The sequence below is a fragment of the Anopheles marshallii genome, chromosome 3, assembly GCF_943734725.1.
Source record: "Anopheles marshallii chromosome 3, idAnoMarsDA_429_01, whole genome shotgun sequence".
Classification (NCBI taxonomy): domain Eukaryota; kingdom Metazoa; phylum Arthropoda; class Insecta; order Diptera; family Culicidae; genus Anopheles; species Anopheles marshallii.
This window is the reverse complement of record NC_071327.1, coordinates 80,417,104-80,440,642: the sequence shown is the minus strand read 5'-3', so window position 1 is coordinate 80,440,642 and position 23,539 is coordinate 80,417,104. Positions and strand designations below refer to the sequence as shown.

At 45.1% G+C, this 23,539-nt stretch overlaps 1 protein-coding gene and 1 non-coding gene across 2 annotated transcripts; both read right to left on the bottom strand.

Annotated features, from left to right (window-relative positions):
- Positions 1-2,423: 2,423 nt before the first annotated feature.
- LOC128716333 (lysosome membrane protein 2) lies at positions 2,424-16,552 on the bottom strand. Its single transcript, XM_053811253.1, has 10 exons — positions 16,423-16,552; positions 10,314-10,405; positions 10,089-10,246; positions 8,828-8,966; positions 8,549-8,752; positions 3,583-3,838; positions 3,372-3,500; positions 3,184-3,302; positions 2,983-3,108; positions 2,424-2,891 (listed from the first exon to the last, which is right to left on the bottom strand). Exons 1-10 carry the CDS (start codon positions 16,550-16,552, stop codon positions 2,424-2,426), a joined length of 1,821 nt encoding a protein of 606 aa, XP_053667228.1.
- Positions 16,025-16,204, bottom strand: LOC128716557 (U12 minor spliceosomal RNA). Its single transcript, XR_008410041.1, has one exon. It is a non-coding gene; the product is annotated as a U12 minor spliceosomal RNA (small nuclear RNA).
- Positions 16,553-23,539: the final 6,987 nt, after the last annotated feature.

The following is a 23,539-nucleotide window of genomic DNA, read 5'->3' as shown; positions in this document are numbered from 1 at the left end:
ATTTAATTCTCATTTTTTAAATTTTTACATTCAACGAAAATTTATGAGACATAAAATAGATTTTGATTATTTATATCACACTAATTACACTCAGTTTCATGAGATTTTGTTATTTTATTCCCAATTTCTAACTTTATAACAGTATATTTGTAAATGATAAACCTAGCAATGCTATAAGCAATGCAAATTGCATACTTTTAGGCGTTCAACTGCTCGCTGATGAATTCGATAAGACACTGCTCGAAAGAACTTTACATAAATTATCCTCGTATGGCGTAAATTGTTACGGTCAATTTATGAAAAAAGGTTATAAGCTTTATATACTGTAACCTGCTATGATTAATTTCAAATGGAAGCTTAATCGTACCATACGTTCGAGGAAAATCCCGTATGTACTCGAAGAATAACACAATAATAATTCAGCTCTTATTATTCCCTTAACGAGAGCCCTTGGCGAACAACAGATTAATTCATGGACGTAACTTTTCATTCATAAATTTCCCAGAACATATGGCTGACCGGTCAAAGATAAAATATATCGCCTTTTGCTCCGATCCGCCCTCGTATGCCTTTCGTCTGAGCAACCCTTCACTAGCCCGCAGTTGGCAACACCAGGCCAGACCGCACGTAACCAAACGCAGGCACAACTAGAAATTAACCCCGCGCCGGATGTCGATTGGAGTCCGTGGTCCCCGTGAGAAAATTATCCAATCCACCAGGAAGTGACCGGGAGTGACCGACAGCCTTTGCAAGCGGGGTGTTAATGAAAAGCTCCCGAGAGCACAAACAAGGTGCAAGCTGCGTATTGATAGAAACACAGGCAATCAAGCCTGATGGATCGAATATCTCTATGCCGGGTGGTTTAATTACTTTCGACGGGCAGCTTGAGGGCAGCTCGTGCTACTCTTGAACTTGATGTCGCACGTTGTTTTGTGTGCGTGTATGTGTGTGTCGGTAATTAGTGCAGCGGGTGAGAAAACAGGAAAGCCATTAATTCTAAGGCACGACGACGGGGAAGAGACTTTTTCCCTTCGGTTTCAGTGCACGCAGGTTGTAAGCCACGTGCCCACGGGAGTTTTGTTTGCTCTCGGCTTTCAACCGATTTGTTAAGATCGTCTAATTGCTTAATGGTTGACGGGTGATGATGGGATTTTCATAAATGTAAGACACCTTTAGCGAGCGGGGCCAGTGTTTTAATTGAAGCTGCACGTTGTAATTGAACCGTCGCCAAAGATGCCTCCCGGCAACAATAGAAGAATAGCTGCACACAAGCTGATTACAATGTAGGAATGTGAATAGGAAATAAGCGAATCTTCTTAAATTGTTTCTTGCTTCTTCAAAACAAATGGTAAAGGCGGGTAAAGCAACTGTAACAGCGAACAATTAGATAAAAAAATCGGAAAACTCTTTATTTACATATGAATAAAACAATTACACGTCTATTTACAATCAGTGGTACACATGCGTTCAATACAAATTCATAGCTACCTTAGGCAATTTTATTTTCGCTACACTTAACGCTACTTACAGCCTAAAAGAGTTTGCCATGATCCCACGCCATGCAGGAGATTGGAATTTGTGTTGCCAGAATCGTACTAGGAGCGTTCGCAATAACTTTCTTACCAATTTGTTCCTAAATGTTTAACATTGTCCCATTAGAAAAGTACCACAAACAATGATACCAGCATGACTGGCGTGTGTCACATTTTCGACCTAACGATTGAGCAATATTCTTCCACGCACCGTATTACTGCATTTCCTTGTATCGGGTTTAAGCATTACGTTGCGTGTGTGTGTGTGTGCGCGCACGTGTTTTTTACAACTTTTGTTAACAAGTCTTTTTTGGGTTACATATTTTTATACTTCTAAAGGCAAAAGAAGTCAATTACACAGTTTATTGTGCTTAACTTCTGAACTTTGTTAAACTTCACACACCACACTAGCACACTTGTATGTACATACCAATTAGCTACAGTGCCCTTCCAGTTGGTCCGAATCTTAAGAGTAATGTGGACGGAGGACGCGCCTTTCGCGTTGAAATTGGTTCGATGGCAGTGCGCAAAACGGTAGATTGTTTCACGACGACCGTTACGACATTTTAAAAATATTAAATCTAAATTGGACAACTTAACCCCTAAAGAAAAAGTGGCCAAGGCTGGTTTCACAACTAACGGGCAAGCGGAATAATAGTCGATGGGTCGTATGGAAGGAAACTAATTTAAATAATCAGCAGTCTCTATCACCATTTGAAACGATCGGGTCGCGAAAGGAGGTCATAGAATGGGTGGGGGTTCCGGAAAGGGGTTTCTTTTCTGCCGATCGTTTCAAGGAAAATTTAACTCATAAATCTTATGTAGGAAAACGTGTGTATGTGTGTGTGTGTGCATGTGACGGAGGGATCGATTATCCTGACGCGAGTCATACTAGGCAGGTGAGTCCTCCTCCGATAGCAGACTTTGGTCCTTCGGTTGAATGTACAGATGATGGTGATGACTATGCAGCAGGTTGTGGTTGTGAAGCAGATGATTGTTATTGTTACTGCTGCTGCTATTACTTTCCGTTGCCGTGCCGGTCTCCTGCTCGGTTGGGGCGGCGATGGTGGTTTCACCGTTGGCCTTTAGCAGGATGTAGCTATCTCGGTGCAGTATCCGATGCTGCCCGTTGCTGATCAGATGGCTACCTCTTCGGAGCGATCGCCGACCCATATCGAGTAGCTCCGTGGTAGGATCGTCCGTGAAGACGAAGTTCTTGTACGCCCGGACGAAGACGTAGATCATCGCGAAGGCACCGGTTAGGATCATGCCGTACGATAGGATGGGCAGGGCAGTTGGCGCGAATACCGTCGCCAGGTAGATCCACCGCCGAATTGGAGGCGTTAGTTCGCTGACACCCTGCAGAAGCGTAAACAATGTAACTTTGTAGTGCAGTTCACATAACTTTGGGCGTTGGCGAATGGATTCTTCATAACGCTCCAACGCTTACCTCTTCGAGCCACATGATGGGAAATACGAAATCTCGGAAGTCTTTGGTTGCCATCACGTGCGGAGCTTTCTCGACTAGCATATTGAGCTGCACCCGTACCTGACCCTCCAGCGGGACGCCCAGTTTCTGTGCATTTGAAAGAGTGCGAACCGGATATAAATTGCTGAGCACATTGGTTGCTAATGGGTTTGGTAAACTTACGGGTTGTATTTTGAAGTACGTTTCGTGCTGTTCGGTATTGGGCTGAAGACCTTCAACAGCGTCTAGAAGCTGTGGATCGGACCGTAAGAAGTGCGGGTTCGAAATGTAAACTGGGGCACCTGGAAGAAGTGGGATGACTATCGCATTGAATCGAGTGGATCGAGTGGTGTAAGAATCAAATCACTTACCATACTGGCATGGACTAATGTTCTGCAGTCCGTAGTATTTCTGGTAGTTGGAATGGTCAAAGCAGCTGTTGTTCTTGTTCGGTGGTCCATAGGCATCCTCGGAAAGTGTGTACAGATCGGCAGATATACCTGCGGATAGACAGCGCACCGTATCGTACACAACACATTTCGCACCAGTTGTTGTCTGGTCAACTTCGCCTACAAAACTTACCATCCTTTTCGACCGGTTTCCGATAAACCAGCGGTAGCGTACGGCAGAGATCCTTGTCGTAGATGTACACCACATCCTTCTGCGTGCTGTCACGCGGCGGAAAGAAGCTTCCCTCTGACGCCTGTATGCTGCGGCACGGTTCATTTTCCCAGTGCGGAAGATGGTCCAGCCCGTTCAGCTTGTCGAAGTATCCAAACTTCTCCATACCCGTATGGCCCGTGTGCATCGTTGCGTACTCCGTAAGCGTTCCGTTTCTCTGCACGGATAGACGATAATTGGTTGACGATAGACGGTAGGTAGGTGGTTTGCCCAAAAGCACAATAAAAAAATCAGAAACGAAAAGTAGAAAAAGGGGACGGATTGTTTGGATTTGTTCAGCAAGAGATTCGTGTTGGTAGGTGTGTGTCGCAGCATGGTGACACATAAAACGAGCATGAGAAAAAAAAATGATAAAAAGAATGAAATTATAAAATAGATGAGTGATAAAAGTGTAATGAACAAAAAAAAAAACAATGACAATGGAAAATAGAAAAGAAGTAATAAAAATAAAAGCAAAATGTAAAACCTAACATATGAAAGTGTATATATGAAAGCATGAAAATGAAGCAAGATATTCGAAAATGATATGAACGATACGGGATAGTTCAAAGAGAAAATATTTAAGGATAAAACAAAACTAATAATAAAGGAAAACCGTTGTTAATAAACGAAACCAGAAGGGAAAATTGAAAACAATGTTAAAATTTATAGAAAAACCAAGTTAATAAACGAAAGTTTGTTTGATTAGGAAAAACAAAGGATTTACAAAAGAGTATATCAAGGAATGTTTAAAATAAAAGAGACCTACACTAAAACTTCGAGAAGTTTGTTCAATTTGCAAACTACGCCTAAGTACTTCCTGAATCGTGCAATAAGGTTATGAAAGTCAGCAAAGAATCGATTCTTTCCGGTTAAATAACATCTCTTCCTGATAGTCCACCCTCCAACCCTCATGCTCGGCGTCATCATCCGCACGATCAGGCGTGGCAATTGAGTGGAAAATTCCTTTTCGATACGTTTCCACGGCGGCACGATAATTCATACGGGAAAGCACGCCCAACCTGGTCAGTATTATCTCACCGCGTCGTGTGACGCGTGTACGTAGAATGTGCACACACATTTGTAAGTAATTTGAGTTAGAAAAACACGATCCTCTTATGCAATCGTACCGAACATTGTGGAAGCTCTCGTTCTCGTGTATTCATGCTCCGTTATTTGAAGATCCGCTGATATCCCGCTCGTTATCAATACGCGCCATGATAAGATGCGTGCGGGAAATGATGTTTCTTCCACATCGCCACACCGTCGCTTTCTTAGCACCGCTAGGCGAACAAGCAGATGGAAAGTTTTGTGCCACCCGATAGCGTAATGTGAGCGTGATCGATCCAACAGTGGCACAGCCCTGCTGACAGCTCAAACCCCCCTGTTCGATAGCGATCAGCGAATAGAATGTTCTCTCGGTCGCGTTTTATTCTCGTAACAGGGAAATGAACAAAAACAAACCGAAAAAAAACTTCGTTGCAGTTACAAGAATGCATTGCGCCGGGTGTTGGAGTTGTTTCCCACGTGCCCGAGATCGATGAAATATGATCGTGTGATGTAATCGATAGCCTGCGCACCCAATAGCATTGGGGGAACGTAGTAAAAATGCAACACGGTAGCTTCTAATCAGCTTCTAATAGCTTAACCGGGTTGTAGACATTGTTAAGCACTAACTACCCATCCGGTACGTGACCGTTGCACTCTTTCTCTCTGGCTCTATTTTATTTAAATTTCGCACCACCGTGTCGTGTTGGACGACGTTTTACTCGATTGTATCATTTACATTCGTGCGTCTAAATTTCCAATAAATTACTCCGATGTGCCGACGTGCCGCAGCACACTTCCTGCTCATATCACAGCAACACAAAGGAACGGAGACCGCTGATGTACTCCATTTTCCTGACGTTCCGGGAGCACTCCTGGTGAATGGGGCAGTGAGATATCGCTATAAAAAAAAGCGTCACGATACAATTCTCCCAGTGGACACTTAAAATGGCACCCGGCGTGTTGTGCGCCCGTTAACGATGATTCAGTAACTCCCGAGGCATTACGCGGTAAGTTATTTTATCGCCCACTTCATCAGCATATTAGTCGGGGCGCGAGAGCGAATGAGCGGGACGCGCAGGAGGGATGTGGGAATGGCGAGTCACCTGCCTGCCTATAATAATCATTTGTTTACATACAATGAAGTGGTTCACTCCACACCGTCACCTCCACCATGCCGAGCCGAGCCAACTTCAAAGATGCAAAAATCGAAGCCACGCGAAAAGGCTCCCAGGCGGCAGACAGGTCTGCCGCTGCTTTTGATACGCTTCATCGGATCATCGGAATCGCTTTTCCCGCAGGGCTGTACCCGCGGGTTGGGATGGGTGGGTAAGGATGAAAGAAATCTCATCTGGAACGAATTAATAAGGCTGTCCTGTGCAACCTTGGATGAGGGAAAATTGGGTTTCGCTTTCATGCGCTGTGCTGCTGTATCCTTAGCCCCGCCAGAGACCGGCCATGTTGCGAATCGACTAATTTGCTTTTGATGATGCGATTCGGCGTAATTTACGGTGCTCTTACACTGTGGGGTATTACCATTTTTGGTTTATGGTCTACCGAGAGATGATACGGTGGAGTTCGGGGCTTTGCATAATGAAGTTAATCATAGCGCATTAAGTGTTTAATTAAATAATTTGTTTACATGTTGGCAAGCTGGAAAATGTGATTCGTAATAACGTTAACAAACAGCTCGTCCAATATAAGGTGCACTGTTATGTTTATCATGAATTTCATTAAGATAGATTAACCATTTGTGCTATCGATGGAATTCTTGGCAAATGTGAAGGACTGCAATAAACCTGTCAAATGGATGACAGTTGGAGTAGCGCTTCAACTTTAAGACATCGGTGGCATTGTCGAACGTTAATGCGCTTTTTCTAATGCTTCATCAAGCACCGAGCATCAAGTGTCGAGAGTTAAGAACCACCGACTCTAATCCAACGATCCGGAACAGCCGTAGGAAATTCGCCACAACGCCTCTGACAGGCAGGAAGGCAAGGGTTCAATGCCACTGTGACGGTTTGGCCCGAGAAATCGTTCTCCGCTTATTGTTGGCATGTTATTCGCTACTTAGTAAAGACAATATTGCCACTAGGGTGAAATTCATCCGCAAGATGGAGAACGATAATCGAAACGTAGGTAATGGGGATGCTTAGTAACTTAGTAACGGATTGCTCTCTCTCTCTCTCTCTCTCTCTCTCTCTCTCTCTTTCTCTCTCTCTCTCTGTCTCTTTTATCCGATAGTGTAAAGTCAGCATGCCGGGCGATCGTTTAAACGCCGCGCATGTTGTAATCGATAATTGATGGGTGGTCTTCCTGCATCCAGTGTTGGTCAGGGTCATGATCTCCGGGTGAGTGCGCGTACACCGAGACGACGAACCCCGCGGCGGCACCGTACGCTCGCTGCGTATCAGGCCTGATGCATATCGTAACTGAGTTTTCTCATCGTATCATGCGATTAATGCCCCGTTCGTAAGGTACCAGAGGTGATTATTACTGCCACAAATGATCCGTTTCAAGCTGTATTTGCACGATGCGACCGCCATATGAATCGGGATGAAATTTGTAACCGAGCAAAAAGTGATTAAATAATTCGTTGGAATGAATCTAGCAGCCGTTTTTTTGCGTGGTTACACCGGAATAACTAATGCATACGAATTTAGCACATTCTAGAGCACACAACGAAAGGTTCACATGACCGTGTTGCATAGTGGGAAATGAATTTTCACATTAACAGCCCCAAGCTACCAGCTCGCCCATGATACATTCCATTTCACACATCAGCATGAGTTATGCGAGCTTCATATCAAAACAGAAAAGGGAAGAACGATAACAACAATCATAAGTTCTTATTCCATTGATTCGCTACCGTGTGATCGGTTTGATTCAGTTTCGGCAGGTGGAAACACTGCTCAACATCGTTCAAATACTTTCAACAATGGATTCCGCAATGAAAAATGCGGAAAAATGAAACAGAAACCTAGTGGCTACATCAAATAGCGGTTAATCCACGTCGTTACACCCTGGGGGGGAGGGAGGTTATTTGTGGTTGAGAACATTATCTGCAGCTTTAAGAGCAAAAACAGAACCAAGCTCGTTTGGGTCGCTAGTGGTCGGCGGAAGTTCTAGGCCGTTAGTGAGCGTGAAAAAAGTCAAGGTCCTGAGCCGAGCGCCCTCCAACTACTAGCGTAGTGTGTGCAGTGAAAAAGTTGTTTTGAAAGTATGCAAAGTGGGAAATTTGTTCAGAAAGGGAAAAATAAGGGTTAAAAAATAGACAATAGAATGGGAAAAATGAAGTACTGAATGAAAAAAAGGACTCTGGATGAATGAAGATGCAGTGCAGCTAAGTTGAGATGATTGATCAATGAAGGCATGAGGAGAGCGAGTGCTGAGATGATGATCAATGATGGAAAGATCTACCTGCAATGAATCGAAACACACATAGAGAGAAAACATGGAAATGGAAACAAAGAACGAGCAAAGCAATCCGGATCAATTCGTTGCGTTAGATCCTCGTGCCTAAAAGACTTCCTTGTGTCACTTGTCTTTGCGCCTGTTCACCGTTGAATGCGGATGGTGTCATGAAGGAATGAAGGCTCGGATGATGATGGAAGCGATTGCTGACGATTGCTAGCGTTTACGATCGTAAACACGGCGATCGACAGTGGAGCACACGACTCGCTAATGATGATGATGGTCTCATGGTCTTATGCTGGATGTTGCTCAATTGCGTTGTTGTACAAGTGTGAAGATGAAGAGATCGGGTTGAAGAGAACATCGCCTTCGGATGAAAATCTGAGAAGGAGCCGGAAAATGTGCCTAAACTCAAGGAAAGACTTACCCCATTCAGTAGGCCCATCTTGTCCATGGGTCGTCGTTTTCGGGGATAGAACTTATGGGCCAAACTGACGAGCGTATCGTCGTAACCAAATACCAGCTCGTCGGCCGTCAGTGAAATGAACGGTTCGTATTTGGTTGCCGTTAGTAATACCGATATGGTCTTGGCGAGCATAAAGTTGAGGTACTTGCTTTGGGTGGAGATGGTCTAGGTTTTAAGGAAGGGTAATAGTTAGCGTGGTATATTTATAACCGGATAGACATTACGCCGCAACACACTTACCAGCAGTGGAATATTTGGTGTCGTAATGCGAAGGTTTTTGTCTACACTAAGCTCAGGAACGAACTGCAGAATCTTCTTGTGCTGGTACGTCACGGTGTAGTTGTCGTGAAACTTGATGTTCACTTTCTCCATATCCTCCCTGGCGAGAAGCGAGAACCGAAAGCACAACATTAACAGACATCTATTGGCAGGGAGCGCGCATTCGGAAAGCGGCACTGATGAACGGATGTCGGTACCCAAGACCGGACGACCGTGATCTTGCGTTGGATCGGTCATTGGAAGTAGCCGCCAGCGTGTGCTACGATCTTGATTGCGGTGTGGTACGGCTGCCGTGGTTTAAGTACCCCCCCCCGTCACCCGCTCTGTCTCATTCGCTCGCGTTGAGCTCCACGTTTAGGTTGACGCAATTACTTGTCTAATAAACTAATCCACTGAGGCATTGCGAGGTACCTCTTGGCATAGGGTGGATCTTCCGTAAGGGTGCGGAAGAACACGGGTTATGGTGGCATGAAGCGAAAACTAGTCGTACTTGAACGTGGCCGACGGACACATTGACCATTGAACTCGGGTGCGAACGTACGTAAAACGCACTCACCAAGGGTACAGAGGACCGCTCCGATAGAGACGCGAACCTGCCGCAGTGCAATTAGGCACCGAGAACGGTCTATTTCGGCGAGAGCAGTACGTACTACTGCAAGCCGAGTGTTTGTTTAGATGCTTTTTACATAATACATTACACAATCACCCTTCAATCAGGTGCGTGCGTGTGTGTTTTATCACGCAAATCAAAGCCGGTGCACGCGCTACCACACCTTCATTCCTTCGGGGTTGATTAAATCTTTACACACAGCCCGAGGGGAATTTCCCTTAGTTTTTCGCATTAGGAAAGAGTTCGATCGGCGTGTACGGTAAGATATGTGTATTAATTTTAATGAAGTGCAATTTTCATTCCCGAGGGAGCGTACGAACGGGGGAAAACCCAGCAATGGCCGCCTCGATACAGCAGCGTGACGATTGTTTTTCTGTTCGAGCAGAACAATATTTAATCCAGACCGGAAACGCAAACGTGATCGTTAATGAGAAACCGTCAACAATACGATCGTTCGATTGTGTACATCTCGACTATTCTTGGAAAGTTGTGAGCACCATCCCGGATCAAGATCGGATAAAAATAGCACGAATGGGTGGCAATCGTGTAATGTATTGGCTGTACGCGATACAGAGGGGACATCCCACTATCGGGGGCAGTCGATTCGCTTACCTATACACGAATGGTCCTACTTCAACTAGTTTTGGCTTTTCACCGGAGAGGAACCCCTCCGGGTTAGTAACATTAAATATGTACACCTTAGTTAGCCTAGTCACGCCCGGACGCTGCCAATAGTGGAAGCTTATCGTTCCGTTCCATAGTCTCAGATTCTGGAATAGGGAATAGTAAAAAAATGGTTACCACTCGGAAATGAACTGTGGGCAACATTGCGCTTACCTTCATGATGAATATGTTTAGCCAAGGTACGGACGATAGTATAACACCGGCAATAAGGGTGACAATTCCAAATATAATTACCGCAATGCGATCTGGAAGGAGAAGAATTCAAATGTCAGATTAATTACATTTTTTTAGCTCAAATTTGTCACATTAGTTTTCTATAAGTTTTTATTAAAATACAGCAAGAAGTTCCTCATCCCACGAAATGAACGCACCCTGTGGGTTTATCGGTCGATTTGAATGGTCTTCTCTGAGCGGTTGTAGCCAAGCAGAAGTCATTCAATACGACCTTTATGTATCAGCAAACAACCACAGGACGGGAGAGTAGTGCTTCGTACTACACATTGTCCTTTGTTGCACTACTGCGATGCAGTTCATGTATGTGGACCATGTGTGCGGTGAAGTTGAGTTTTCTCACGACAATAAAGGGATTGAATCGAGGGTTGAAACTTATTGGAAGAATGTGGTTTAATCTCCCAACCCAACAAACCACAGACACTTTAAGGACAATGTAGCAACTGGTTCGGTACTATGCCGGTGATGATGATGATGATGATGATGATGGAAAAGGGATTTAATAGCTTTCCTTTATTTATGCTGCCAATGGTTACAGGGTTTGTTAGTACAGGAAGTTATTTAATAATAATTAATCGTCTTAATTATTCATAACGTCATTTGATTGATGGCATATTTAATGCAATCTAAGGATGTAAAAATGTTTAGGTTTTCACTTAAAAAAGTGTTACAGTGTTACATTATGTAAGAACTCCTTTGTGTCCCTGAATGAGTTTGAAGTTTGCCCTATGGACAAACAATTAACGAGGAATGGGTAACATGACCACTCACAAAATAAGCCTTTCTAGTGCCGCTTATGCAAAACCCTTGTGCATATATTATAGCATACACCCTAGACCTGCCCGTTATCAACCTTCAAGTTCAATGTGTGATAATGATTAGGTACGAAAGGGTATATCGTGTCGTCCTTCGATTTCAGTCCGCTCTCGCGGAAGTCACCGAACGGACAATTATTTGAGTGTGATCCATACGCCACGGGTATCCGAGGCGGGTATGGTATAATTTCACCCACATTCCTCTGTTGCCAACCGGCCGAGAGATAGCAACACTATCTCCGTTAGGTGCGCTTTTTTTTCCTCGCCGTAATCCATACGGCATCAGGTTGACCTCCAGGAAGGGGTTTGCCGTCTAATCGATTGTAATCCCACCGCATCGCCGTAAACCTATAATCATGTCAACACCCACCCGGTCCTGAAGCTGTGCTGCCGTGAGTGCGGTGGCCTTGTAAGGGCCACGTGTTTGCCAACGGGTTGCACTCCGGTTGACCGAAGCTCCAATAAGTTCCCGTTTCAGGCGCGATTCACTTGCACAAACACGTTGTACTGCAACCCGCCTTAATATCAATCGGCCTAGGTTAGGTCAGGATATCGGTGCACTGGTTTTCGAGATGTGCAACAGATTTAATTGAATAATAATTACATCAGATGTGTACAGTAAACAGCAGCTGGGCGAGTTCCTTGCAGACTCGCAGCACTCAAGAGCTATCGCTCATTACTCGCACCGACTGTCGCTGTGCGGTGCGGTTGGATGCGAACCAGGACGGTTTCTGGTGCGCAAGATCATCGCCACAGTATTTGAGTGTGCCGTGTCCTATCACGACCTACCATTTCCACCCTACCCTGCCATATAGTGGCTAAAACAGGTATTGAAAAATGGATATGGCAGCATAACGAGCTGCATGGATATTTCGGTTATATAATCAACTCTTTGCGAAGCTCTTTTTTCTGCACATTTGCTGAAACTGGCTGGTAAACAGGTCGCCAAAGGAATGGACAAGAAACAAATCAAACAAGAACAAATGCTGCCAGCCGAGGTTGGGATGTGTACAGACTGGTCAGTATGCGTTACGGATGGAGCTACTGATACTTTGGCCCGGAACCCGTTGTTGACACGAGTGTGCGTACAAGCCGAAGATCAAGCCGAAGAAAAAGTGATGTGAAATCCTTTTTCCTTGGCCTATATAAGAGTGTAAATTTGTGTCACACTTTAGGTTGGGGGAAAAAAGGAATTAGAGATTATGAGCAGTTTATTGGCTTGCTAATTTATGACACAGTTTAAACAGATCACCTCTTGGGAAAGATCAGATTATTCTGCACGACAGCTGAAAGCCACTAAATTTGTAGTTAACAACGACCGATCAGCTGTTTTCCTTCACGACCACAGGAACGACAGCCGATTGCTTGCAACACTCGAAATCTTCGAGCATCGAGTTCAGTGGGTGTCCATGTGGGGTTTGCTTGTACGAGGTGTCTACCACCGATGCTAGTTGCCGCATTGCCTGGTCATTGCGGTGGCCGATCAAATTACCGACGAGCTGCGATCGATACGTACGAGAACCGCACCTCCCGTGGGTGTCGTGGGTCTGGTAATTTTCTTCTATCCTCCGACGTTGCAGATTGCAATCGGTAGCTCTCACGGTGTGGTTCTGAAGGATGGTTAGTGGTGGGTTTACTTTACACCTCTCGAAGCGTCCAATACCACCACCAGCAGCAACGACGCCATATGGGTCAATCTATAGGGCAACTATCTTTCGCCTTGAACGGTGTCAAGTTAAGCCGTCCCTTCAGTTGTTGCACCCTTGCGTGCGTGACTGTACACCCGGCCCTGCCCGCTGCCCCCTGCCCGGCAAATGCCCCGACATCCTTCGCAATAGTAAAACTGTCTGCAAAACCTCGATCTTTCGGTGCAATGGCAAATGCACTCGCAAATGCCCGGGTCGTGTTGATCGGTGGTAACCATTATGTAAGGAATGTTCGGCAACGTGCCGTACGGCGTACTGGACCTGGTATCGGCGTTGGAGTGCGTCATTTTCTACGATCTAAACAGGCCCGGCCGGAGGTTTGACCGGTTTGCTTTTCTTCCCCCCCGACACGGGGATGTTGGTGAGGGGTTGCTGGTGGGGTCATGTGTGATTGGGGCGATTTGTGCTCTCACCGGTTTTCAGTTTTAGGTTAAAGAGTCACACCATCCGCGAGGGTTGATTGACGGGGTGGGGTTGCGGGTGAGAAGTGACCAGCGAGGGGGATGCTATTGCTTAAGAATTTCCCTCTCGTCGTGTATGTTTAAATGGTTTGTTTACGATTTAGTGTCTGCAGTTATGCGATTCACTTTTCTTTCTTAGTTGCACATTGGTAATGTCGTTTTTTTTTTGCATTCCGTTTGTGGTGTGAATGGGTTTGTTAATAAGCAAGATGACGAAATACCACACCGGTGGGATAATTTATCGAAAATTTATAGGCAAAAGCAAACGTTTCATGATCGTCCAGTGCCAGTGACATTTGTTTCCATGAAACAATTTGCAAAAATGTGTTAAATTGCCCCTCTCACTGACATTTTATTTATTTTTGATTTATTTCTCTTGCCTAAGCCTAAGTCTTTATTTCTGTAAACCCGCTTGGATTACGATGTTTTTGAATAAAAAAAGATAAGTATAGTAAGTCTAAAGGAAGTCCTCTATTGAAACTTTATTAATAGGACATCATTTGCAGTTTAGCAAATCGCACATCTCACCCTAGCAACACTACACACTGCAAACTCACCGGACAAACAATCATGGGTCGGAACCTAGTTGTGGACAGATTGGCAACGCTTTCGTCAAAACACACGACAACAGTGAGAATCTGATATGGATATGTCAATAAAGGGGCGATCTAAACGTGCATCAATCCAAACACGGACAGTTTTACGTCCCAGCCAGCTGCCGTGAGATGTAGATGAATCGAACGATGGAAGGAAAAAAACAACGGAGCACAAAGAAATCCTCCGTGGGTTTTGATTGTCCGTTCGCTTGTTGATTAAATATTTGCCCATAACGTTCATCATCCATCCATCCGGATGAACTTTGTAGCCGTACCCGAACAGAACGATGATAGGCGGTAGATTTTGGAGGGAGAGCCCCCAGCGAACCTCTGCCTGCCGAACCAGCAACATTAATGATCAATCGTCATTAGGCGTAATTTGTGCACGAGACCCCCAAAAACATTCGGTATCGACCGAAATGGAGTACTCAATTAGATATGGCTGAAATTGAAACAGAACGCTCGGCTCGGCGGTAGAGCGTCTGGGGCTTTTTTCAACAAAAAAGCTAGCAAAATCCTGTGCGTACTGTGAAGGACCCGTAAATAGTTGACTGTTTGCTGCGGGCAAGAAGAGATTGCGGACTCACTGAAGGTCATTCGACGGTCTTCATGTGCGTACTTCAGCTGCTGTTAGCGTATGTCGGCTAAGTCAATAAGGCTCACAGAGTGCATGAAGAGAGAGAGACGGCAGGAAAATTACCAAAATATCCGGCACGGACAAGAATTCGTTCAACGCTGTGGCACTGATGGTACGGCGGGTGCGATACTCGATGACGCGTACATTGCCTTTTGGTGGAACACATCTCCCAGACAAGATGGATGTAGTCCATCTTTCTCTCTTGCTGTTCCTCGTACCTGATCGTACAATCGAAGCGAGCAGAAGAACAGGGGCAGAAGCGTTAATTTAATTTTTCTGATCTCTGATCGTACGAACCGCAAGGGAAGTGCGACGTACTGCGGTGTTGCTCATATGTTGATTTGATGGTGATTTGATTAGCGTTCTCGCGAGTCATGATCATGTAACTGATCATGAACCAATAAGCACTTCGATCCCAAAAAACGGGGGGATTACTTTTTTGCTATCCAGGTGCGAAGTATCTCGGCGGGTGGCAAAGAAGAAAAAAACCGCTGTATCATCCCATCATACTCCCACTCCGAAGGTGTAAGTGTTTGCTGTCAATTGGAGTGGAGAGTTTGTCCAACTTCAACGCCTGAAGTGTTCGGCAGAGTTTGCGAGGATCGTGTTTTTCTTCTACTTCTGCTCATTATTAATTGTTGGTAAAAGGAGAAACGTATCCATGCGCAAACAACATTGTCTACGAAGGGATAGAATGAGACAAAGTCCCCAGCTGGTTAACGACACTCTGGCTACGTTGTTGGGGCCCTTTTGATGTTTGTAATGACACGGTTTCATTGGGCAGGTGAAGGCAATTCCGAGATCGAGGTGGTTTTGATGATTGCCGCTGATTGCCGTTTGCACGGGGAGCTGTGGTTTTTTCTTCATCTCCTACGGGCGCAATTGTACCAGGCCACCATTACGCAGCCTCCGGGTGGAGGAGCCGTGATTGAAGCGCCTTGCCGAGACGTCTTGATTTTTGTTGCGAACCGTTCTACCCGATGTCTAATCACGTCGATCACGACAGGTGGAGTAAACGTTTTTTTATTGTTGGAGTATTTTGCACTGTGTACCATCAACGACTGGCGCTCTGTTTGTGGAGTTCCCTGGGGCTTAATCTTTGGATGGAAAGGTGAGGTTTTTATAACACCTTCATCACGAGCTAGTTTGCTTTGGATAAATAGGTGCTGAAAGGGTTTTGTTTTTAAATAGGCCTGGCATTTAGATGAGGAAAATAAGCAACATTTAGCGGATTACGTAGGTAAGAAGACATTATTTGTTGCATTAAAAACCAATATAACACTTCCTTTCGTTGTTCTAAAAGATTTGGGAAAAGCGTATGAGATTATAGTTCGATTTTTCCTCCTATAATTTATATGAGTTCTATAAAAGAGGACTCCACTAACAGGTCAGTCTATAGCAGTTCAATGTCTAATTATGAGGTAGATCGCATCACTCTCGAGCATCCCCGCAAAGTAGGCAGGGACAAGCTCGAGGACGACCTGTGCCTCTTCAAAAATAGAACCTACCGAGCACGGCATTGCCGCACCCGTTGAATCGTAGGCAGAGCCAAGCGTCACCAAGGCCCGTAATTTTCCTTACTCATTAGTTTAAGGCACAGGGCGGGCCACGCTTTTCGGCACGCTTGCCATGTGGCGTGTCGCTGTTTCCATAGCGATGCGCACGCGCTATCGAGAAGCGTATCAAATGTTTCTTGCGTACCCGCTGTTGTAGGGTTTCTCCATTTAAACGTACCGTTATCGCTCGAATCGAATCGCTTTTCTTTTTGTGAGAAACTGTACGGAGAATGTGGCAAAAGAGGATATCCGATACTTACTGCTGTTAAACTTTGCTCCTTGCGAAATGAGCATCGATAGCGGCGTCGGTCCATTCTGGCCGGGTGGCAAACCGAACAGCTGATTGCTAGCATTCTGTCCAACTTTGAAGTAGTTTTTGTGCAATCCCATCGTATCCGGTGTGATGGAACGGTTCCGAGCGCACTACGACACAGGACGTGACGGGTGAGGGTCGATGGCCTTGTTTTCGCGGGTCGCGCCGGGACGGTCCCGCACGGTGGATGCTGTCGGTGGTGGTTCGCTCGCGTGTTGATGTTTGCTGGCGGTGCGCATCTACTGCTGGTCGTGGCTGGTTGGCGATCTACACACGAATAAAACAAGGAACAATGAAATTGTATTTGAGAGATGTAAGTAAACTTTGTACTTTAATTGATTGAAAGTAAATAAAACACAAATTAAAATATATAATGTCTAATCAACATTATCTAGTCTAATCGAAAAGTCTAATCAACATTGAACTAGTTAAACAATTACCATAGATAACAAACAAAATAATCAAACAACTTATCTCTTCACAGAAATAGCAATATTGATAGCGCTGTCGTATAAACATGAGATTAGAAAGATAAGCCAGAAGATGTCATTCGTATTTGCGGGTGTTCCAGTATTTTCTGTTCAACTGTAGGCAAAATTGGAGCCCGTTGGTTTTAACCGTTGGGGCACGTCGCATAAATTCAATGTCATCGTCACATTACATAACATCCCGTGCGCACCTTTTGTCGTCCGGTCGAGATCGCACCCTTTTCCGGCACGTGAGTACCGTCGCACACACTTCCCATCCCGAACCGTACGGGTGGATGCTGGCAATCCGGGCACGTTTGGGGTCCCTTCTGGGTAAGGTGAGATACTACCACCACGGTGGAACGCACACTTCACGCGCACCTTCATTCATACATAAATTACACGCCATCCCTTTTTGTGCAACCTCGAAAAGGGGACGCACATATTGGCACACACACACACACTCGCACTGCCCCGGGGGTCTGAACAATGTTTTGACCCGTGCGGATCATGCGCTCGGACAGGACACTGACAGTGTGACATCGTCGGCTACGGTGTGACCTTCGCCGATGCACAAAGAAATCACATCAGCATAAAAATGATAGCCAAACGAGCGCGAAAACGGCCACTTCTCCGTGTGCAATAGTATTATTATTATTATCGTGACCGTGTTGGGGGTTGCTTTGGGGCGTATGAAGACGTAAAGTTGACAAGTTCGCGTGAAGTGTGCAAAACGGCCACGGCACATGGACCATGTACCACCATGCATCCTTGTGGGCAAACGGTTGTGGTTTTCGGTGTGAGGAATTGATTTTGTGACACCGTTTGTCCGTCGTCGATGGACGGCCGGTTTGAAATGGCTTAATTTTGTGTTTTTCCCTTTCGCGTTACAACGGCCCAAAGGGCAAGAAAATGAGTTCTTTTGCGTGAAATTTCGCACACACATCTACACACGGCCGCGTGGGGATGAAAGCGAGCGCGGAAAAGGTCATTGCAGACTTGTGTACACACAAGGACCGGTTTCACCGTGGGTCGCGTACAGCCGACACGATCACCCGATCGCACGATAATTGTCATGCGGGAGATCATAATTTTACAGCGATAAGTTTTACAGTTTTATCCCCCGGTCCGGTGCCATTCGGTTTGGATGGCGGTGGTCTTTCACAGCATTACCATTTATAACAATTTCTCCACCTTTTGCCACCAGGCGTGACGATCGGGCACCGAGAACTATTCGGGGCGTTGTTTCCTGATGGTGGAATTTTATTATACAACCATAGTGTGAACGCCTGTTGATTGCCGGGTGACGATCGCTTTTATTAGGTGAAGGTGAGAAGCTTTTGCTTTCTTTGTAATGCACGGCCAGTTTAACACCTTGCGACTTTAAGTAGCCTCCACTCTTTTCTGGCGCCAACAACACCAAATCGAACTACTCCAACATGTCGTCGTGCAATTTGTGTGGCTCAATTACAGAACCCTACCGGACCGGGGTCCGAATGGTGAATCTTTACGAGGTGACTCCCTTAGGCGAAGATTTGCGACCTTGTCGAACACTTGCCAGACATACGTCTACGGAGGGTTTTCGTGAGCCCCAAACCGTTTGGCTAGTTGCGCTGGTTGTCCCTCGAGCTGAACGCAAAAACCAGTTGCTACTGGTTAATTAATTATTTCTCCTTTTTTAATTCTTCAGCAAGATCTCTTATTACCGCAACGAGCTTAAGCTCCTCCCAGCCAGGCAGAACCGTTCGATGATTATGTGCCGATGGTGCGGGACTGAAACTTTAATTCGATGCGCAAATTAAATCGCGGAATACCCCAGCTAATTCGGTGCAATATGGTTGATTACATGTTGTTGGGGAGATGGTTAGCTTAGCAGAATATCAACTTAAGAACGGTTAATGCAAACGACGTAGTACAGGATGGGTTTAGTTGGGTAATGTTATGAAATGTAAGGAGCGCTTCGTTCTGGTTAAATGCGGAAGAGAGTTCATTAGCGTCGTTGTTGCGCAGATGTTGGAGATTTTTCTGGAGTTGAACAATTCAAACAGTTTTTGTTCTGTTTAAAGCTTAGAACGTTTTGTATTACAATGAAATTCAAAGTTGTTATGGTCTACATGCAAGACTAGTTTGAAAGTGACGTAAATATGGAAGTAAAGTGAAGTTAAGTATGTAACTAATTCAGAATGTTTACTAATTTTCACATCTGTCAATGTACAAATGACAGCTCCCTGAAGGCGCCATCTGTTGCGAAATCGCTTCAACTTGAGCGCTGGAACCCTTTTGAATTCCGTTCCGTTCAATGTCATGTGCCCAACAATGCACCCAAATACGTGTAAAGTGGCAGGATGCAACCTAACGAAGACCTTTGGCGTTCGATTTCGCACCAGTTTGCAAATGTAAACAATTTCCGCAAAGACCAACACGCACACCACGGTACCGATGTACCGGGGGCCGCACCGTTTGCCATTGGAATTGATCGGCGTTGCGTAAAGGAAATCAGAAAACGGTACGCAGAGCAATAGAAGCACACCGGAGAGTGAGCGAGAGAGATGGACAAACAATCCAAACCACTAGAATCAGCAATCGGAGTCGAAACTGGAGGCCCTTTTCGCTTGTTCTGGCCATCACAACTATCAAGGGTTGTGCTTCCCAGCCCGCGCATTATGCACATTTTAGAGCGTTCGCTTACGCTTGCGGCAAACCTTGATATGTATGTTTAACCTTTTGCCGCTAGAAACGCGTTGCTTTTTGGCGGAAACTATTCGTTGCTTCTGGCAGACCCCGTGTCCATTAAATGGTCCGATGAATGCAGTACGCGTTTTTTGTTTTGGTTGTTGCGTATCTTAGTTTTATTTAGGAGCTTTATGAAATTTTTAGTTCGTTATTTGATTTTATGGCTTCTTGGAAACCAGTTGGTGGCGCATAATTAGATTATCTCCAGTGGCGAAGGTTAAGGAATGAAACATAAGGCTGAGCCATTTTAATGGGCTCCAATATTTGTACTTTTGCTGGTAATTCAAACTCAAACCAACAAGGATACGTACGCAGCCGCAAGATCCTTGAGATCCGCACGCGCCTTGAGGTGTTAGAACGCTCTAAATGCTTGGGTTTCGATTGCGGTATAATGCAGCGTGGACCTTCTGGTAGCCGTTGGCCTAAAAAATGCCGGATTACATAAAAGTCTGCCCAAGCCAACCTCCAGGTTGGTAAAGCCTCCATCGGCCAGTCAGCAACCATCGGCATGAAACCATCGTGGAGCAATTATTGTAAACTTGATACTTGAAAGCAAGGCTCGCAACGATGCGTTTGCATTAGAGACGGCACGATGGGTGCGGCGGTACGGTGACTCACGGAGGGGTAATGCAGCGTGTGTACCGGTGCGTCCACACGCATCATCGGCAATCAATCCCCTTGGCTGGCCATCGCCATCGACCAAAACCAAGACAAAAAGAGGCCAATGCAAAGAGCCTGGCCGATATTCCTTCGGCCATTTGTTCGGCTTCTTCGGTCTTGAGGAGGGGGTTACTTTTGTATTTTGGGCAAATTTCGAGCCCCTCCACGCCAGGTACCACCCGCTACCACCTGATTACGCAATCATAATTAGGCTTATTATTATTAGCCTTTCTGTTGCACCAGGCCCATTGCATTAGAGAAGCCATCGGCGGGGGTAATCAGAACCATTTACCGTGCCAGACCTGCGCCTCGTATGCCTCTTTCTCACACGCGTGCCCGCGTACATAGAAACGAGTTTTCCTTTCGCTGGCGAAATGTGCTTTGCTCCAAATACGATCAACTTACTACGAACGACACCAAGCCATGGTAAAGAAATGCAGATCAGGCCGTATCGATCGCTGTTTACAGCCGTGCTGCAATTATTGTTAACACCTTTTTGCGTTTTTTTCTCTCTTGAGCTTTTATGCGTCCACCGCGTTGTGCATCAGTTGCATGTGCAGCTTTTACGGACGACTAGCCTTTACGACAGTTTAGTTTTGCCATTCAAAAAATCACTGGCCATGATGTGTTGATAAATTGAGGCGATGGACAGGAATTATGATTGCCTTTTGTAATCGGTTTAATTACATTGCCATTAGAGACTGATTGTTAGATTAAACTATAAATAAAAGATTAAATGAAGATAGATAACATTTAAACACTCAATAAAGGATTTTTCAGCTGTTGGAACTACGCAAACAAATATACAATCACCGTCGCGACACTGCAAGCGCATCATGCATGATAGTGCCGCACTATTTGATAGCACAATTGTATCACATGATAACGCAAAGTCTGTCGTATTGCACAGTACAATGTAGTAATTATTGTTAGTGGTTTTTATTTGTACTTCATCGATACCACTCCGTACTGACTTTGTGCTATCATGTGGTACAATTATGCTATCAACTGAAACAATTGTGCTATTATCTTTTGGCAGTTTTTTGTCATCTTTATAGTAACTTGCGTCCTAATCCTCTTCCATTCCTTATAGTTGTCTGCCTTACCGAAACATCGATAAATAAAAGTTTATACTTTTTATGTATAATAGATAATGAAACTTATCAACAACAAATGTGTTCAAGTGTGAGAATGTTTTTAAACACACATTGACGACCGTTTCCCTTTCAATTAAACCCTGCAATCAATTCTTCACACCGTAAAGGGCAGACTCTTGCACCGCGTAAAGAATGTTCACTTTCGCTTTCTTCAGTCTGCAACGAATGGTCTTGCCATCTTACCACAGCCGTGTGAGTTGAATGCATTCGTTGCCTTCCTTACCATTGCCCTCCCTTCCTCACTGCTCAATTAGAAGCCGCCAAATCAATTGCCAACTCAGTGGTGCGCGATCTCCGCGATCAGTCCATCATGATTATTACAAACTACGGGTGTATGTTGGTGTGTGTGCGTGTGTGTGTCTCGTGTATGTTGCGCCAAACATTTAACCTCTGCCGCTGTCTGCCCCCTGGTTTGCTAGTGCCGGTCGTACAATACCCCAACCCGAGCCGAATGGGTGTAAAGGGCGAACTGGACTGGAGGGTACCGATCGAGATCAAATCTCTCACGCCACACCGGTATTGCTCGGCAGGAACATTTTAATGCGCCCGAGAAGATGCTCCCGCAATCAGTGGCGCGGCTCTCGATCGAAATTTTGTCTGCGATGAACGTACACGAACAAATCGGGCAAACCAAGCGTGCAAGCGCGCATCATCATCTCGTGTAGCATACGGGAAAGTAAAGAAGCAAAAAGGCACTGCGTTGTGCAAACAAATGAAATTTGCATAATTGATGGTGTGCCTCACCGGTTTCGTTATTTATTGTTCTCATACGCTTCTATCCGCCCGGTTCGAGGGAGGTGAGATTACTTTACGCGTAGCGTCGGTTGATTTCGATTGCTTTTTCGTGAGCTGGCAGGAGGGTTTTGTGCCGCACCATCCATCGAAGCGACAAACAGGCAGGTGTAAATCGGTTATCAAATCTATTATCTGTCTTTAGAAAACCCACCAACACACAACCGTTTCGTTGTGTTCGGTTCGCGGATGCTGTCAAACGTCTTGTTTCAGCTTCCCGTGCCTGCCACGGTGCCAGCTCAATTGCAAATGTGTTGCTTAATTTTTATTAGTTTACCGTCGTAATGAGCCGAGGTTAGAACGAGGATGTTTGCTCGCAACGGGGAAGGTTGAGCATTATGCTCATTCGCACCCCTTCCGATCGCCATTTTGATTGTGGCGCAGTTGATGCGAAGCGCAACAGTACGTGTGGATGTTTGGAAGACATGTTTGATGTTCAAATACGAAACTTCTGCGAGAGAAGATTAAAACCAGGAAGACGCTTGATGTGTTTTATAGCTTGTTTACTTGTTTAATGTTTGGAAACATGATCTAAGTTGAGTATTCCCGGAACGAAATTGAATGAATTTTCAATTTTATTACATTCCCAGCTAAAACTTACATAGTTGTAAAATTATACAAAAGGTACGGTATAGGAAAATTGATCAAAAATTATTGTAACTTCATTAATTTCAGGTGTTATTATTATTGTTATTATTATTGTTATATTATTATTATTATTATTATTGTTGTGTTAAAATTATTGTAACTTCATTAATTTCAGGTGTTATTGTTACGTGATAGTGATTAGATCGTACATCTTGTACCATTTTATTGCACGCATCAAATTGTCCAGCCTGAGTTCAATACTCACGCCTTTCGCGTACGACGCTGTTTCCATGCGGTTGCAATTAGCACGCTCAGTAACACGCGATACGGTGCAACTTTACTGCAATCTTCCTCACTCATTACCTCAGCTTGCACCACCGTCCCACCTTTATGTCCTCAATCAAACAGTAAGCCCGATTGACAGAAGTCTCACAACTCACGAAAAAAAAACCATCTTTTAATTGCACACCCCTGAATGTGAGCTCGACTCCTCCATTACTCCAGCAATTGTCATGCGCGTCAAACTGGGTTAGTGCTTCATCATCATCCCTACCGCAAGGGAATTGTTCGTCGCTCGGTTCTCGCTACAGAAGAACTTCGGACGGACTGTTAGGATGGTGGGTTTGCCACTTCCGTTTGACCCACCTGCACCAAGGCTGGTCGTCGT

Coding starts and splice junctions, on each gene's coding strand:
- LOC128716333 (XM_053811253.1), bottom strand. CDS start 16,552: ATGGGATTGCACAAAAACTACTTCAAAGTTGGACAGAATGCTAGCAAT. Junction 10,247..10,313: donor TAAACATATTCATCATGAAG/GTAAGCGCAATG, acceptor TCCCTATTCCAG/AATCTGAGACTATGGAACGG. Junction 3,501..3,582: donor GAAACCGGTCGAAAAGGATG/GTAAGTTTTGTA, acceptor GTCTATCCGCAG/GTATATCTGCCGATCTGTAC.